Below are 19,089 nucleotides of genomic sequence, written 5' to 3'. Positions count from 1 at the left end.
TATGCCAAAGAATTATTACATCTAAAGAATCTGAAGGAATGAAAGAAGGGATTTAGAAGTTAAAAATTCAGCATATGTGTATATTTATACATGAGATAGTATGTGTACTATAAATACATAAAGTCTGATTATCTTTTTCTAATTCCTAAATCACAAAGGTACACAGTTATACCATGATAGCCACTACTGTTAGCATCATCATGGTCAGAATGAGAATATGTTGGCCAATTATGAGTAAAGATATATTATAAAGTCCTCCCCCAATTTCTCACCAAGATAGAAATCAAATAATTTATGAATATATAGGAATATAAGATTATTAAATTCCAGATTAAAATAGTATCTTAAATTACTTGCTCCTTCAGTGTAAGTTTTATTTTAAAATATGTATATGTTTAATCATCTTTTTAATGTTATATTTATGTATTTGATTCCCAGTACTTTCTTTATTTACAAGTTAGCTAGTTAATTTATGAGTGTTCATTAAATCATTAAATATGGTTTCTATTTGACTAGAAATGGAATTTATTTTGTGGTTCCCTGATACCTTTGTAGGGGGTTATCTTTAAAGACTTTCTTGAGTATTATGTAAGTGGATGAATATTTTCCCCCAAAAAACACACACTCTTCATGTATTATATTTCACAATACAGAAGAGTACTAAAATTCTGAAACCAAATAAACTGAACATTTACCTCTGGATATATATGATCTTGTCATATTAGAAATACAAAGTCATGTGTATCTTATAGTTTCAGAAATCACTCTCATTACTTTCTCTTTCAAGGTCATTGAATCCTTTATAAATAATATATTTTATTATGAGTACCTTAGAACCTTAGAGGCATATTTAAATGAAGAAATCATCATGGAGAATTAGTTTTAAAAATCACTAGAAAATTATTCAAGTGTAAAAAAAATTTTTTGAAAATAAATCTGAGCAAGCGTCACCTAAATTTCTGTAAATAAAAATTGAACTTATAATTTGACCTAATTTTTTGAGTATGTATATATAGACATATATACTTACATGTGTATGTATATATGCATATACACACATATACATCTCTATATATAATATATGTGTATTTCAGCATATATTAGAGTTGGTGTGGTAGAGAAAGGTTACTTTGGAGTCATCCTGAGTTTTGATGCTGGCCATGTAACTTAAACTCACTTAGTCCCATCTGTAAAATAACAATGCTAGTGTGCAGTATTACCACATTAAATAATAAAACAGTGCCTTCTACATAATAAATGTGCAAGAAATGCTTTTACTGCCCCTTATTTCTTACTTAATTAAAAATAAAAATAGACAATTTTTTAAAAATCATTTGACCTAACTTAGTTTTTAAAAATCGAGACCAGTGGGATAAGTTTTCATTGTGGCATGTTGCGTTATTTCACTGTGAATCTGCTTTCTGTTGCCTGTATCAGTCCCTTCTGAGATCTCTCACTATACCAGTTTGTGTCTAAGAGAAGCTTCTATTATAGGAGAGCTTTCTTCTTGCTGCCAAGAAACTAAATTAAATATAAGGGGAATTAGCTATAAATTAATTGTGAGCTATCTTCCATAATTTGTGTGAGTGAGTACAGGATGGAATCCCATTTCTAACATGAAATGTGAAAAGGTATCCAGGCACCTTTAAAAATAAAAACACATGGATATATTCATCTTACTTAAGCTTTTCCAGTCATTCCAATAAGACACTTGACTACTCCTGTAGAAATGTTATTGGAACAAAGTTATCTCTTGTTCTGGCACACAATAGATTGAGTATCCACAGTGAATTTGTGTATGTAAGGTATTTGGATCCTTTGGGACAAAATACAAAAGTAATGAAAAGGAGATTATTTCCATTATTTGACTGTTATTCTCATTGAATAATTAGAAATGCTTGTTTTCAGACTTAACAGTGGAGACCCCTTGTTAATAATCATCACGTGTGTACTAGATTTGAAGAGGTCAAAGAAAGTTATTTATGAACAGTATTCACGAGTCAGGAAGATTCAAAGACAAAAGCTAATCATTTCCTTGTTTATGAGAGTGTATTTTCTTACCCATTAGGTGTCTTGGCAACCTCTGAATTTTTTTATTAAAGGAGTGCAGGGTGGGGGAAAACTGGGTTAAGGGGTTGGAGGGGACTTAATTTGAAGCTACATTTACACAGCAAGCAATACTGTTTCTACTGAGATTGTGTTTAAGATCAGTAAAAGTACAGTGCTTTTCTAAGTGTGTTTTTATTTGCATATTAAATTTCCTGTTTGTTAATTGTTTTCCTTAGGAGCAGTGACTTCAAGAACTATGATAGAGAGTATTAGGGGCAGGTGGCAAAGGCTGCACCTCCCTCCCCCATCAAACCCCCAGCCACCAGTTGGTGGCTCACAGTGATGAGGCAGCAAGTGTCATATAGCCTAGGCTGGCAGTGTTAAAGCAGGACCACGGAGAGGACACACCCATCAGGTGTAGCCACACCCTCTTTACAGATCCCTAGGGACTACAGGCAGCCCACTACCCTACTCCTTTTTTTTTCTGGCCTCTGCAGAGCCTAACACAGAACTATGTAATACCAGCTGTTCTGTGCTTGGCTGTGTTCACCATGTTTGTTGCATTTTAATTCTCACAGCAATTCTAGCAGGAAGGTAGGTATTAATGTCCTCGGGAAAATTTTCTTGAAGTGTCTTTATTTTTGAAACCCAAAGCTTTGGCTAACAGCGGAAGTTTAACAAACTAAATATTTCTCTAAATTATCCAGATTTTAGGAGGCCCGGGGAATTTAACGGTATTATTCATGCTAGAAAGTGAGGTCAGATGCAAACTTCTATGTGCTGGCTCCAAAGCCCACCACCCTCACTCACCACCGCTGTTTTTCATCTGATGGAATATAGATTCGCAGTTGCTGGGCATCAGGCAGTGCAAAAAGCAGACCAGGATCTCTGACTTACATGATTTTGTGAATTAAAGGTTATTTAAGTTCCAAGTTTTGTTCTTCAAACATTACTTTGAAAATGTTGACATTCTGAAAGCCACCCAGTCTTTCATTTCCGTTGATGTTGCAGCCTGGAGCCGCGGAATCAACCTCTGCCCCAGCGAGGACAAGACCCTTGATGGGACAGTGAGAGTTAAGCCTCCCTTCCCCCAGTGCCACACAAGTACCTGCTTGTCTGGCAGGAAAGTAAAAACAGTGTTAACAATTGCAGGTCTGGGTAATGTGGTCTGGTCTTCATGCCTTCACTCAGGTGGAGCCCGAGAAGTTGAAGACACTAACGGAAGGTTTAGAAGCCTACAGCCGAGCCCGGAAAAGGAACAGAAAGTAAGCACAACTTTTTTTCCGGTTTTGTTTTTCAAGGATATAATTTACTGGCTTTCCTTCAAAGGGACAATGAAATCTCACTGATTTAGTCCATCTTGAGCCCTGCCTAAGTACAATTTAATAGTTATCATCCAAGAGGACTATTACAGATGAATTAGCTCCTACAGAAAATATTTTCTGAAACAATTTATACTGTGTGTGGGACTTCCCTCTTCATCAGCTCTTCCCTTACTCCCTCCATCTCCATCCCTCTCACTTGAGGGGAAAGAAAATATGATTAGTAGTCTCAACATGTACCAATGAAATAGTCTCTGAAAGTGTAGTGAAAGTGTATCCCTTTGTAATTCAAATACTTTGGGAGGGGGAATGACCTCCCTTGTTGTACACATGTGAATAATTTAGGCAGATTACCTGTTAGTAAAAGTGATGATAAGTAGTTATTTTCTTGGAGCAGGGGCAATAGACTTTCTTTGGAATTATAATAAGAAGTTGAACTTTGGGATGTTATTCTTAATTATTCAAGTTTTTCCAGATCTTTATATTTTTAGTGAACGTAGTATTGACAAGTAGATAATGTTTATTACGTAACTTGTATGTAATACAATGTCATAATGTAATATAATATCATAACTATTATTTCATTTTAAGATAGAGAACTATAAATGTGCTTCTGTATATGTACATGGAAAATCATTTTAATATATTAATATATATCAATACACCTACTCAGCTGCTATAATTTTTATATTATCAAATGTCTAAGAATTATGAAATTGTAATGATTAGCAGTGTATCTTGTATAAAAGACTTATATAATGATAATGACATCTTTTAAAGGGCAGTCATTCTCTTAGTGGTGTCCTCAGTAATTCTTGCCAGAGCTAAAATTTTAGAATGCAACAAATCTTGGGGAAACTCTCTTCACCTCACTAGAATGTTTCATAAAAGAGATGTCAGCTGCAGTGGGCTAACTCCCATGCGCCTGTGTTCAACACTCCTTTGGAAGATGGCAAATTGGCAGTGGTTTTGGTGAGGGCCAAGTGAATTGTCAGATTCGCTATAGATATGATAAAGTGAGTCAAGTCCCCTCTATTCTGACTGAAGTGATACAATGAAGAGCTTAGTAGTAGGATAAAGCCTATAAAATTAATACAAGTTCTGGATGAAAGGAGGGAAATTGCAGGCTACCTACATCACGAATTTTCATTGGCCATTTGCCTTAGAATATTCAATAGTACTTGTTTATTAGAAGTAAAATATCCCTGAAATCTTTCCTTCAGTGAGATATGCCAGTTAGCTGGATTATGTGCAACATATCCAAAACTGTTGATGACACAAGTATTTAGATATACTGCCTTGAAATGAGCTGTATTTTCCTCATAAATTTGCTATTAAGCAATTTCTGAAAGGTAGCGAGTAACAAACAGCAACATAAAAAATTTCCTTCAAAGCCAGCTTACTATTTGAGGTGAATTTATATGGGTCCTAAGTAACATTATCTAAAGGAACCGAGGTAAAAGACAAAAATATGAAGCAAAACAGCTTTGTTTATCAGACTGTTGTCTAAGTAGAAGGACTTGCCTTATAAATGCCTCGTAGAATACATTTTGCATATATGATTTAAAATCCATTATTCTCCCAATCAGAAGATGGGCCAAAATTACTGAACCCATTTTTGATGAGGACCCTCAGACCCAAATAGCTTAAATAATTAGGTAAAGGCCACATAAGTGATAAATGGTATGTTGAACCCAATCATTTATTTATTTCCCAAGTCAAGGAGACTGATTTAGCAAAAGAATCTATGCCAACCAGGCAAAATGCTATAGTCCCAGGACTTCACTGTTTAGTGAAGGAGGCAGAATTAGAAACAAATAATTAAAATGTTAAATTTGCAGTGACAGGAATGAAGTGAAGTGAAGTGAAGTCGCTCAGTTGTGTCCGACTCTTTGCGACCCCATGGACTGTAGCCTACCAGGCTCCTCAGTCCATGGGATTTTACAGGCAAGAATACTGGAGCAGGTTGCCATTTCCTTCTCCAGGGGATCTTCCTGACCCAGGGATCAAACCCAGGTCTCCCACATTGTAGGCAGATGCTTTACCATCTGAGCTACAGACCTGGGTTCAATCCATGAGTTGGGAGGATCAGTGACAGGAATAAGTGTAGTATATTTTGGGATCATGGGGAACTCAGGTAACAGAAGATGTCCTAGAGGAGATGATATCTCAGCCAGGCCTTACACTCTATACACACTACATAGATATTAGCCAGACACAGGAAACAAGGACAAGATGGGATGGGTTGGAATAGTGTTTAGATGAGGTCAGCAGTTAGATCTGGGGGAGAGGAAATTGTAAGAGATGGAACCAAACGTATAAGCAGGAGCCAGACCATAAAGGGCCTAGTAAGGCCTCAGAGGTCTTTACATTATTGGAAGTGCCTAAGGGGACAGATGGTTGAATTTTTCACTTTAGCTATGGCTGTATGGAGGATATATTTTAGGGGAACAGTATTGGAGACAGGGACATCCATTTAGAAGGCCATGCCAGGGGACAAGAGAGGAGGAAGACTCAAACCAGGAGGGGACCCATGAGAACAGAGGAGAAAGAATGTGGTCAAGAAATATTTAGGAGATAAAATTGACAGAACATCATGGTGATTGGTTGGAATATGAAGGAGAACAGGTAATCGAGGACAACTCTCAGGTGCCTTAGTGGGTAGTGGAAGCACTGAAATGGGGCATACAGGAGAAAACTGTCAAGTGCAACGTGAGGTTCCTGTGATTCCACAGACACAAGTCTGAAACTGGGAAGAAATGGTATTTGACTATGAAAAATAACTTCAGTCACACGGAGAGAGGTACTTTGACCAATTTGAACAATGGACTAAAGAGTGACTTCTGGGGGCGTTTGAACACTTATTGGAGATAATGAAAGAGATGGAAATAATAATCAGAAAGAAGGAGGAAAACCAGAGGGTAGGGAAGTAGAGTGTTAAAAGCCAAAGACCAAGAATTTCTGGGATAATATAATGAAAAACAGAGGTCCAGTAAGAGAAGATCTGAAACATCTCCGCTTGGACTGGGCAGTTTGGAGGCCATTGGTGACCCCAGTGAAAACAGTTTCTGGTAGAATGGCACATATGAAAATAAAATGGCCATGGATTGAAGAGTAAATAAAAAGGAACAGAGAGAATTGGTATCTGCGATTTACTCTCCTTTCTACCCTTTATGTGAAAAGTTCCCAAAGAATAACTGGAAAGAAATTTGAGCTAACAAGTATCTGGCTAGTTTTATAGACAAGGAGAAAGAAACTAAAACAGGAAGGTGGCACTGGAACAAGGTGGCTGAAAGTTTGGGTTTTGGCCTGAATTCAAATGTTTCCATCATTACCTAGCTATGTGTACCCTTGAGTATGTTGTTTAACCTCTCTGAGTCTAAATACTTCATTTCTAAAGTGGGATATTAATACCAACCTCCTAGAATTGTTATAATATAAAGAGAGCCTTAGCACAGTTCTTAGCACATAGTATTTAGTAAACCATTATTTTTCTTATAAAGATATAGGTGAAACAAAATAATTACATATTTTTACCATTTAAAACATTCTGTCACCATATTAGATGTTTCGAGCATTATATAGTCATGTAACCCCCAATATGCTATAATCACACTATACTATAAATATCTTTAAAGTGATTTGCTTAACTGCTGCTGCTGCTGCTAAGTTACTTCAGTCGTGTCCGACTCTGTGCGACCCCATAGACGGCAGCCGAACTGCCTAATCACAAAGGAAATATTTACATATTTATTGAAGAATTACTTAGGGTCATTTTGTACTTAAAAGTGGAAATAGCTTCATTAAAGAAAAAAAAATTTGTGTGACTTTTAGATATGTTATGATTTTTTTTTAAGTCAGGATCAAATCTTCTGTCTATATGTACATATATATGTATTCAGTAACCTTATTTTTGTGAATCTGGAAAGTGATAAAGTGATAACATAAACATAAAAGTAAACATAAAATGTAAACACTTTAAAACCAAGAAATGGTACTTGTATTAAATTTTCTTTATTTTTTAAAATTGAAATTAGTTGATTTATGGTATTATGTTACTTCAGGTGTACAACATAGTGATGCAGTATTTTTATAGATTAAACTTTGTTTAAAGGTATTATAAAATACTGATTATGCTTCCTGTGCTGTAGATTATATCCTTGTATCTTATTTTATACCTAATAGTATGTACTTCTTAATCCTGTTCCCCTATCTTGCCCCTCACTCCACCCCTTCCCTGCTGTTAACCACTGTTTGTTCTATGTATCTGTGAGTCTGTTTCTGGTTTGTTATGTTCATTTTTTGTTTTTTAGATTCTGCGTGTGAGTGAAAACATACAATATTTTTATTTCGCTGACTTACTTCACTAAGCGCAATACCTCCCACATCCATCCATGTTGTTGCAAATGGCAAAGTTTCATTCCTTTTTATGGCTGTGTAGTAGTCGCATTGTGTGTGTGTGTGTATATATGTATATATACATTGTGGTGTATATATATACACATACCACTTTATCCTTTCATCTATTGGTAGACACACTTAGGTTGCTTCCATATCTTGGCTATTGTAAATAATGCTGCTGTGAACATGGGGGTACATGTATCTTTTTGAATTAGTGTTTTCACTTGAGTTAGTTCTCCTCCCTCCAGTTGTGGGCAGGGATATGCACACTGGCAATGACTGTCTCTGCCCTAGTCAGAGGGTCTGTGCATCTCTGTTCCCTCTAAGTGTATGCGCTCTTGTTGGCAGTGGCAGCCTTTACTATAGTGGAGGGCGGTGCCAGAGCAAGAAGAGCTGGAGCAGGGCCCCAGTGCAGGCCAGGGAGTGTGCTGGCAAGCCAGCCAGAATACCAGGCTATTTCTAGTCTGCTGCCCCTCCACTGTGCTGGAGCAGGGAGGCAGGTGGGGTTGGGGGTGGGAGTACGCAAGTCTGTGCACGTGCATGCACACTTCAAAAGCAGAGTCTTGGTTTCTAACAGCCCTCCAGTAAGCCCTACCTGATTTCAAACCAGCTAAGGGGCTCATCTTCCCAGAGTTGGACCCCAGGGCTGGGGTGTCTGAAAGGTGTGTTGAACTCCATGCTCCCCAGGGAAGATCTCCAAGCCTGCGATCCTGCCTTCCTCTTCTGTGTGTGGCTCCCAGTAGCTTTTCCTCCCTTCCTACCAGGCTCTATGTGGACAGTTTTAGTTGTAGAAAAGTCATTATGCCAGTCTCCACGTCATTTTCAGTGAGAGCTACTCAACATGCAGTTGTATTTTTGGTGTATTCATTGGGGGTGGAGGTAGGGAGTAAGCTCAGTGTCTTCGTATACTACCATCTTGATCTCTCATGTGTTAAATTTTTTTAAATCTGCGTACTTTCCCTATGGATTAGGTTTTAGAGTCCAAGATTCTTGACATTTAGGTCTGATCCAAGTTTGTTCTGGTCTACATGAAGTGAGTTTCTTAAATTCTGAACTGATAGTCCAGAGTAATGTGCAATTCTCACTTCTCTTTTTATTTCTCATACTATTCACCGATGTGTACCTGGCTTTTTTTTTTAATTAATAAAGATAAGGATAATGTGTGAAAATATAGGCAATGAACATGAGAAGTGGCAATTAGCTCCACTAATAACTCGAAATGTGATTATATGAACATCTATTGCTTAATCAAGTAGCTTTTAGAGTGTCCGTTAGTAAAAATGTTTATTATTAAATGTCAGTGGGGACGAGAAAATAGTAGAAGAGACTCCACAAGGAGGGCCTCTGGACTAGAAGATTGAATTTTGACTAATTATTCATTTCATGGACTCATGGAACTTTTTCTTCCTCTTTTAAGCTCATTCTTTCCTGACTTGACCAGCTAGTATGAATATGGTATGCAGATTTGACATCTAGAAAGTCTCTCTATACCTCTTGATTCCCGTGATGTATTCATGTAATTTCATGCCCCATATCTCCGTATTTATTCTCTCTTCCAAAAGTAGTCATTTCACCCTCTAATAACTACTTAAGTTTGTTAAAGGAAAAACATACTAATTACCTTAAACTAATACAAGGAGTTTATAAACATTTTAAATATCTTGTTGAAGAATGAACTCACAAACTCCTAAAATTTTGTCTATTCATTCAACAAATAATGTTGAATTATTTTTACACTTTAATGGTGATTTTGTTGAAATTTTTCATATTAAAGAACAAAACTTTTATGACTCTATTACTTTTGAAGATTATTTACAGTTAAATATCATCTTCTTTGTCATAAAATTATAATTGGTTTCGCCAGTTTTCCCTAAAAAATCGTGTGGCATACAAACAGCTGTTGTAATAGCTACTTCATTGAGTTGTTATACAGATTAAATGAAATAATATATTGCTGTTGCTATTGCTAAGTAACTTTAGTCGTGTCCAACTCTGTGCGACCCCATAGATGGCAGCCTTCCAGGCTCCTCCATCCATGGGATTTTCCAGGCAAGAGTAATGGAGTGGGGTGCCATTGAAGTAATATATATAAAGATTTAATTCAATTCTTAGCATATATAAAAAAGTGAAAGTGTTAGTCGCTCAGTCGTGTGCAACTCTTTATAATCCCATGGACTGTAGCCTCTGTCCATGGATTTCCCAGGCAAGAATACTGGAGTGGATTGCCATTCCCTTCTCCAGGGGATCTTCCCACCCAGGGATCGAACCCAGGTCTCCCACATTGCAGGCAGATTCTTTACCATCCAAGCCATCAGGGAAGCCTTAAAATATTCAATAAATACTAGCTATTTTTGTTATTAAAGACAAGAGAACCCAGATTCTCTGATGGTTTTTCACTGAAATATTTTCCTTTTTTTTTTTAGACATTTAGACATTTATGTAGTTAATCTTAAACCCATAAGATAGTATAAAAATGCATAACAAATATCTTTTAAAACTTATCTTCATACTTTTATACAAATACAAAAGAAATAGTAAAGATAAAGCTATTTAACACATTGCACAAAGCGTAATATTGTCAGATAGCTGGGTAGTATGTGATACTGTAAAGACCTTTGCTAAACAATCCACAAAAGGGGCCTCAACCCAGCCCAACTCTAGCTCAGCTTAAATAGCCCTACAGAGTCCTGGGATTGCATTCCTCCCCAGAATCGTGCTTAGCAAACTCCTCGGTGGGAAAACAACTCAGCCTGACCCAATGAGATGACCAGGGCCCTGTAAAACTGGAATAAGTAGGTGAATAAAAGATAGCATGGGAATAGATATCAACTGGGACATACTTAAAAATAGCAATAAAAGGAAAGAGATAAGTTGTAGAATGGTACTTATATCAGGACACATTTGATATATATATTTTAAAAAACACATAAAAGACAATACTAGGTACTGTTCATGGATATATCATATAAGATATTAAAAACACACCATAGGAATACACAGCTTCCCTTGTGGCTCAGATGGTAAACAATCTGCCCGCAATGCGGGAGACCTAGGTTTGATCCCTGGGTTGGGAAGATCCCCTGGAGAAAAGAAAGGCTACCCACTCCAGTATTCTTGCCTAGAGAATTCCATGGACAGAGGAGCCTGGTGGTCTGCAGTCCATAGGATCGCAGAGTCGGACACAACTGAGTGATTTCATTTTGTTTATAGGAATACACAACACAGTTGCCTTTGGGGAGGAGGGTGGGAGAGAATGAGACTAGGAATTGATATCAAATGGGAACTTCAGTTTAAATTTTTAATGAATTAAAAGAAATATGTAATTTATTAGCAGTTTATTTTTGGAAATAGGTTTGATAGGGGTTGATAACTTATTCTATGCACTTTTCTGCATTGTTTACATTTTTAAAGTAAATGGGAAGAATATAAAAGCTGTAGGCTAGCTTTCAGGCCAACAAAAGGTAAGGTTGATGCTGCATTGCTCTTATATTATAGTTCAGTTACAATCTTTTCTTTCAGTTAAACTGACTTAAGTGCCTATGTTTCCCAGAACATAGAGCCGTTGTTTTAGCATTGGACACATTTTTATTTAGACACCATATGGAGCATCCACGATGTATATACCTAGCAGTATACTACTCACGATTGTATATAGAAACTAAATGCGTGAATTGTCCAGTCCTGTTGTATGAGGGTAAAACTTGGTGAAGACTGTGGTAAACCAAAAGGCCTCATCTAGAAGCATTCCACTAAAGTTCAAATATGTTTTTAAACACAATGTGAGCCAAACTAAATGGGACTGTGAGCCAAATTCTTCTACAACTGCAAATTTCCAATCTCCATGTAAATGCTGGGCTAGGACTTAACTCTTGGAAAGCCATTTACCTCTACACCTTTTCTAGTAATCATCAGGATGAGATAAATGAAATGAATCACTGTAGTACTCAGAATAATTGGGTAATTCTTTGTATGCATCAAGAAAGAAAAGTGGACATAATTCCTAGAGGTAGATAGTGTGGATTTGCCTTGTTTTAGTAATTAGTTCAGTAGCTTCCTAGTTAAACGTTTCAGTCATGGCAGATGCTCCATGTGTTAAATACCTGTAGTGGTATGCTGAAAGTGAAGTTGCTCAGTCACGTCGGACTCTTTGCAACCCCATGGATTGTAGCCTACCAAACTCCTCTGTCCATGGACTTTTCCAGGCAAGAGTACTGGAATGGGCTGCCATTTCCTTCTCCAGGGTATCTTCCCAACCCAGGGATCAAACCTGGGTCTCCTGCATCGCAGACAGACTCTTTACCATCTGAGCCACCAGGGAAGCCTAGTATGCTGAGTAGAGAGAAAAGGTCAGACAAGTGGTAGACATTCTGAGACCATCATTTTTTATCTTCTCAAATAGTTTTGTCATTTTGGTTTTGGGGAGGCGGGGGCAGGGAAATGTGGCAGAGCCTCAGGTGTGGTAAGTTAAGCTGTTTCCCACCTGTAATGAAAGTGCACCAGGATTTCAGCCTTCGTTTGCTGAACTGCTGAAGCTAGGATGCTCCAGAGAGGGCAGAGGGAGCTCCCTAGTGGCCAGAGCCTGCAGTTCAGAGCCCTTCCTCCAGACACACAGCCTGAGAAAGGCAAGCCAGAACAAAAGGCAGTGCGGAGCAGGCTGAAATCTAAGAGCACAAGCTCCGTCTATGAAAATAGAGACCCGTTGCCCAGCTTCCTTGCAAAATCATCAGACGGTTGAAGAAACATGTGGAAGGGGAAAGAATCCACTTTCCCTAATCATCTGTTCAATTTTTTTCCCCTGTAGTTATATGACCTTATCATTGATTGGTGTTCTAGTCATGAGAATCCCAGAGTGTTTTGTCATCAGAATTGTCCAAATGTGAATATAAATTGACTTTCTCTCATGGAATTGGTACTTCTGTTTTCTGATTAGGGAATTAAATTGAGATTTTTGTTTCTTTAATTTTTTAATCTGCTGTGTTGTTTTCATTAATTCCAGAAGTGGAAAGCTAAATAACCATTTAGAAGCTGCTATTCATGAGGCCATGAGTGAACTGGACAAAATGTCTGGGACTGTAAGTTAATTTATTTTTCCATTATACTGTGTTTCTTTGAAAATAAATTGTATTATACTTTTTGGTAAAGTCTCTTAAATATTGTCAGGCAACTCACGTAGCAATACTATATTACTGGGCTCAAAAAAGACAGGTATCAGAAAAAATTAAAAATAACTTAAGAAAAAAAAACCTAGTAGTATTAACTATGTATTTTTTCTGAGGTAAGTAACTTTTTTCCTCACATAAAATATTTTTTAAAAGTGCACAGCAAAACATTGAAGTTAAAATCATAGCTTTTGCGTTTGACTCTGAGAATAGCAATGATTATTAGTGTTGCCTATGTATTCAATAATATAAATCTTACTCTACCATAGAACAAAAAGGGAAATTGAATATAGAGTCAAGATCAAGGGTATATAGTCATTTCATTTCCTTTCTGCTATTACCTAAAAAAATTTAAATATTTGGCCCCAAATCCTGTTGTTAAATTATTGATGTTTAACACTATAACCTCTGGTTTTAAAGTGTCTGCTTTTTCTTTACATTTTTATTGAATGTTGCATGTAATGGTGTTGAATGTGAGTTTAATCATCATTCTCTAATTTACATATTGGCTAACATAAACATTCAAACTATAATTTTGATAATTTCTAAAAAATGTGAATTATCCAAAGCTACTCAGCAATGAAAGGGTGATTTCTTTTAGTTGTTATTGTGTTAATAAGGTTATCTGAATCCTAACAAGCCATCAAATGGCTACTGAATGACAGATACAGGTTTTTACACATTCATAGTCTATCGAGATTGGTACAAGATTTTGTGATCCAAACATCACTTCAAAGAGGGGTAAACTGAGGCCCTGAAATGTTTAATTTCCTGATAGAATTATAGGGAAAGTCTGGAGCAGAGACTTTCTGTGTGTGTGCATTACTCACTCAGTTGTGTTCCTCTTTGCAACCCCATGGACTATAACCCACCAGGCTCCTCTGTTCTTGGAATTCTCCAGGCAAGATACTGGAGTAGATTGCCATTCCCTTCTCCAGGGGATCTTCCCAACCCAGGGATCAAACCCAGGTCTCCTGCATTGCAGGCAGATTCTTTACCGTCTGAGCCACCAGGGAAGCCCCTGAAACACCTTCTAGGGCTGGGCAAATAGTATGATTAAATACAGGGGATCAGGTTTGAGTGAAACAGTGATTTTAGTGGATTAAGAAATGCCAACCAAGATGCCCTGGTCAAGGTAGACTACATACCAGTTCTCAGTCTTAGAGGCTTAATGCCTTAAAAAGACTGTTCCTCACTTAGGTCTCATTCTGGTTGAGGAAGTTTTGCTTCACACAGTCGTTCAGAGTCTCAGGTTCTTTCTATATCTAGTGTCCCCCATTCCCTAGGGTCTCAGAGTACTCCATCGCATCCTTAGCATCCAGCCCAGCAGCGGGAGAGAAGACCATATACCCAAAGGATGGCAGGATAAGGTTTTATGGGCCAGACCGGGAAGTTCATCTGTTCTGTTGACTTTCCACTGGTTTGACCCAGTCATGTGGCCTTCTTAATTCAAGGGGACTGGTAAAGGTATTGTACACCATGCCTGCTCAGGAAGAAGAGAAATGTGTTTGGCAGGCATCTCGCTAATCTCTCTCTCAAGATCTTTGGCCTTTGTGGCCAGCAGGCAGTCAGGAGTGATGGGGGCTGTGGCAACCTGAGGGCTGTGTTCCCTCTAGAAGGAGCTTTTGCTTCCATGCTGCAGCAAACTTGAGCCATGTGGGGAACTGTGCCAGTGCTGCAGGATCTTCCCATTTTTTCATGAAACACTGCAAGTCTGAAAGTAAAATTTCTCATTCTTTAGTGTTGCCAGCTATTTTTAAAATATTAAAACACCATAGGGCTAAACACAGTCCCTTTCTAGGCTGCATTTGGTCCACAGGTTACTAATTTGCAACTTTGAATAAAGGCTTCTTCCCTCAATTTATAAAAGATTTCAATAGACTTTATCAGAGACTAGTGGTTTTAAAGAACATATATGGAGCATTTATAAGGATAAGGCACTGTGAGAAACTCATTGGTGTTATTTTTTAAGTGTAATACTTTAAAAAGTTTTCTTGGGATTTCCCTACCAGTCCAGAGGTTAAGACTCTGCCTTTCAATGGAGGGGAGTGTGGGTCTGATTCTTTGTCAGGGAGTGAAGATCCCACATGCATCACAGCCAAAGAATGAAAACATAAAACAAAAGCAATATGGTAACAAATTCAATAAATATTTTAAAAATGGTCCACATTTTAAAAAATCTTTAAAAAGTAGTTTTCTGTATTTGATTCTGAATAGCAGTGGTCTTTACAACATGCAGTTGAGCTAACTTGAGCCAACACAGTCAGAGTTGACTGTGCCCATCGCTTCCTAAGCCTGAGTTCTGTGACATCACATTGGTAGCTTGAAATTGGCCATGGTAAAAACATTTGTATGACAGAGATTGGCATACACTACAATGGGCTTATGTTCCTCCACGGGGAACTGGTTATTAAGCGTGTACTATACCACTGCCTCGGAGAGGGCAATGGCACCCCACTCCAGTACTCTTGCCTGGAAAATCCCATGGATGGAGGAGCCTGGAAGGCTGCAGTCCATGGGGTTGCTGAGGGTCAGAGGACTGAGCGGCTTCACTTTCACTTTTCAGTTTCATGCACTGGAGAAGGAAATGGCAACCCACTCCAATGTTCTTGCCTGGAGAATCCCAGGGATGGGGGAGCCTGGTGGGCTGCCGTCTGTGGGGTCGCACAGAGTCGGACACGACTGAAGCGACTTAGCATACCACTGCCTTGGGCACAACCTGCCTCTCCTGGATCTTGCCTTGTCCCCTTCCATCAGTACCACAACAGCCGAAATACAATGTGGGACACCTGACCACCTCCCTAGCACCTGTCTTCTGCCCCTAAAACCAGACCTGCTGTCTAATACCTGGGAATCAAATTCTGCTATTTGTCCACCTCTGTTCAATCTGATATACAGCCCTAAATGCTGCTAGCTTACCTGAAGTGAAGTGAAGTCGCTCAGTCGTGTCCGACTCTTTGTGACCCCCCCCAACTGTTAGTGTATAAAGATGAGTTGTATGCATTGCTCTTCTCAGACTACACAAGCTTAGATTTGCCGACAGATGGTAGTGGTATTCTGTTTTCCATCCTTATTCTTCTCATAAGTAAACCTCCTTGGGCTGAGCTGTGTGCATGTTCTTATCCTTTTTGACCCTTCCAGTAGTTATAAAATAAGTTCAGTGATGAAATAAAGAAGAAAATGTTTAGTATATATTTATCGACTTTTCCAGAACCCCAGTGAAGTTAGTGATCCAGGGATCTCTGATGGGAAAGGTCTTATTTTCATCTTCAATGGACAGCAGGGGTAGCAACTGCACATCCCCTCTCCCACTTTGATTTTTTTCCAGTTCCTCTTCTGTATTCCACTGTTGGGAGATCCACAGAGCGTTGCTCTGCTTGTCAGTTTCCAAGATTCCTTATCCTCTGTGGTGACTGTAGGCACACTGAGATCTGAGTCTTGTAAAAGTGTTAAATGCCTCAAGATAGCCGTGATTGAAAATGAAAGCCAGAGTCTGCTGCCTACCCTGTTTCTTTGTCAGAAATCCTATGGTGTTTGTGATTTCAATCTCTGTTGTTGTTGTTTTTTCCCTACCTCTTTATTTCCAGGTTCACCAAATCCCACAGGGAGACAGACAGATGAGACCCCCCAAACCCAAGAGGAGGAAGATCTCCAGATAACAGGGACTACTCCACCAATGCGCAGTGTTTATTAAAGGAATGTGCACAGATATGTCTGTAGATAAGTATTGATATAGCCACTGTTATATCAATATTTATTCTATGGCAGATAGTTACCACCACCATAGGGTGCTAAAAGAAACAGTGATACAGTATTTTTTGATCAGGAAGGATAAAGAATGCTGGAAAACCAATCAGAATCCCTGAATGATGAGAGTGGTAAATGGTCAAGAGATTACTGAGAAACTCTTTTTCTATAATACTAAAATTGTGATTATAAGAAATAGTCCAAATGTTTCTGAAGAATTTTCAATGTTGTATATAGAAAATACAGAATTTCATGGTGACATCAGAAATGTAAATATTGTACAATATTGTCATGTACAAGCGTACCTAATGCACACTTTATCTTTTATTGTAAAAAGAAATAGTGTACAAAATTCTTTGGTTTCTATGGAGTACACCTACCAGAGACTACAAGTGTAAAGTGATAAATAAAAATACAACCTAAATGCTTTTCTATGATAATGTAAAAGATGCTGTTTTTGTATTTAACAGCAGAGAAAAGGCATGATGATGTATTACCTGAATTATGACATACACTGCACACCACCGAGTGTCCATTTATATTGTCTGTTTGGAATGAACCTTGCCTGGAAGCACTGGACTTGATTTTGGGTGTCTAGGAAATTGAAACCTTGCAGATTTCTAAAGGGACGAGGGCTCACAGATCTAAATTAAGAATTCAGAAACTGCAACCATTTGTTGCATATTTTTTTTACCTAAGTTTTAAAGTAGAATAGGTTTTATAAAAAAATCTTAGATGGGATATTTTACTCAGTCATTTCTGTAGTTAACATTTGATAGCCACCTGTTAAACTAGAAAACTTATGCTGCACCACCATGGACGCTCAGAGTTGAGGTTTTTTTTTTGCAAACAGTACCTGACAAGATAAAACTTTCTGTTTCCATACCTGGAGACAAACCCCCACTTTGAAACCTTTATCAGAGGTAAGGTTGATTATAATTCAGTTTTTCTGTAGTAGCAAAAGTAAATGCAAATCATCAAACCAAGTTTCATATCCATTCATCAGTATTACTTATACCAGAAGTTAAGGTGGCTTACAAAATTATTAGTAATGGTAATTTTTTATCAGTATTATGTAACATATCAGATTTATTTTATTTAAAGAATTATTTATACCATTAACAGATTCTTATATATATTAATGTGGCTGAAATGTGCAGGTTGAATCTATTAACCAAATTATTTATATTATATTAAGTAAGTAAAAAAATGTGAAACAAATGTAGAGAGAAAATACTACATTGCAAGTATACAAAACCTAAAACTGTGAGCCATTGTAAAGTACAAGGTTATTAATAAGAAATGTAGCACAACATAATTTTCTGTCTTTTTTCACATTTTCTTCTTCTTTTTTTTTTTTTTTTTTTTTTTGTGGTGGCGGTGTAACCCTATCTCCCAGGCAATGGAGCTAAGTTTCAGGCCCCTCTGCCTGAAATTGATTGGATTGGATTCAACTGATGGATTGTCAAAGGAAGGGATTCCTTATCCTTTTGTTCTGGTATAGAACCACCAGCCCCACCTCCAAACCCTTAACCCCCTGGAGAGGACTGCCTCTTCCCCTAGCCTGGGGCTCATTCAACTGCCTAATGCTCCAGCCACTGGGAGGCCCTCCAGTGGCAGACTCTGAATCCCTGATGTCCACCACCTCCCACTTCTCTTCTCTCATCTACCCCTGCAACTCCTCCATCCCATGATGTAGCAGAGTTCCAGTCACTCAGGAAAAAGGAGACCAAGGTCACTCCTCCATTTGATTTCTCGGGGCCACAGCACAGAGCACTCCACGAGGCTCACTTTTGATAGCAACAGCTCTTAGTTCTTCCCCAGGTCTCCTGTGTCTCTCTGTCCTTTCCATTTCCACCCTCACTCCTACCTCCCAAGCCTGACAGAATGCAGCTGGCTACACTGGGCTTCATGGCCCAGAGGCGGGAACCCTTCCTTCTAGGGGTAGGTTGAGTTGTCTTTGATGTAATAGTGGGATTGCCTGCCTGGTCTTTCCCACAGTCCCTTGAAGTCATCTTCTGTGTACTTTAGTTGACATATTTTTGTTATAAGTTGATGTGTTTGGTATGTTTAAACCATTAATGTCCCTTTTTTTTTTTTTTTTTGCACCAACCTGCTTTTTTCTTATTTGTCTACACAGGTGTTTTTATTTACAGACTCAGAGCATATGCGTGTGTGTGTATTGGGTATGTCTACGTATGTGTGGATGTTCGTGTGTGTTGACGTGTGGAAGGTTTTTTAGCCTTTAGTTTTTTCTCTTCAGGCTAAGTTTGTGTCTACCAAGCCTTCTTTTGGGTATTTTTGAGCTAATTAGGTGTGTGCTTTCCCCCACCAGGTATACTTTACATCAGTAGATCATGTAAAGTATGTCTGTGCCCATGATTTCACTGGTTGCGAGGTCTAGGTATTAT

General features: G+C 38.2%; 1 protein-coding gene across 50 annotated transcripts in view; it reads left to right on the top strand.

Annotated features, from left to right (window-relative positions):
• Window positions 1-17,125, top strand: part of MBD5 (methyl-CpG binding domain protein 5) — a 479,551-nt gene extending 462,426 nt beyond the window's left edge. For 34 of the 50 annotated variants that reach the window (XM_060410010.1, XM_060410008.1, XM_060409997.1 and 31 more), the window contains 3 exons: window positions 3,241-3,314; window positions 12,769-12,844; window positions 16,519-17,125. In XM_060410010.1, coding sequence (XP_060265993.1) covers window positions 3,241-3,314; window positions 12,769-12,844; window positions 16,519-16,590 — 222 coding nt within the window. In that variant the 3' untranslated portion in view covers window positions 16,591-17,125. Of the gene's footprint in view, window positions 1-3,201; window positions 3,315-12,768; window positions 12,845-16,518 lie in introns of all 50 variants that reach the window. The other 16 variants (XM_060410028.1, XM_060409992.1, XM_060410025.1 and 13 more) reach the window with 3 other exon arrangements.
• Window positions 17,126-19,089: the final 1,964 nt, after the last annotated feature.

This window comes from Ovis aries, chromosome 2 (genome assembly GCF_016772045.2).
Source record: "Ovis aries strain OAR_USU_Benz2616 breed Rambouillet chromosome 2, ARS-UI_Ramb_v3.0, whole genome shotgun sequence".
In the NCBI taxonomy this organism is placed as follows: domain Eukaryota; kingdom Metazoa; phylum Chordata; class Mammalia; order Artiodactyla; family Bovidae; genus Ovis; species Ovis aries.
This window is presented reverse-complemented; position numbering and strand designations above follow the sequence as displayed.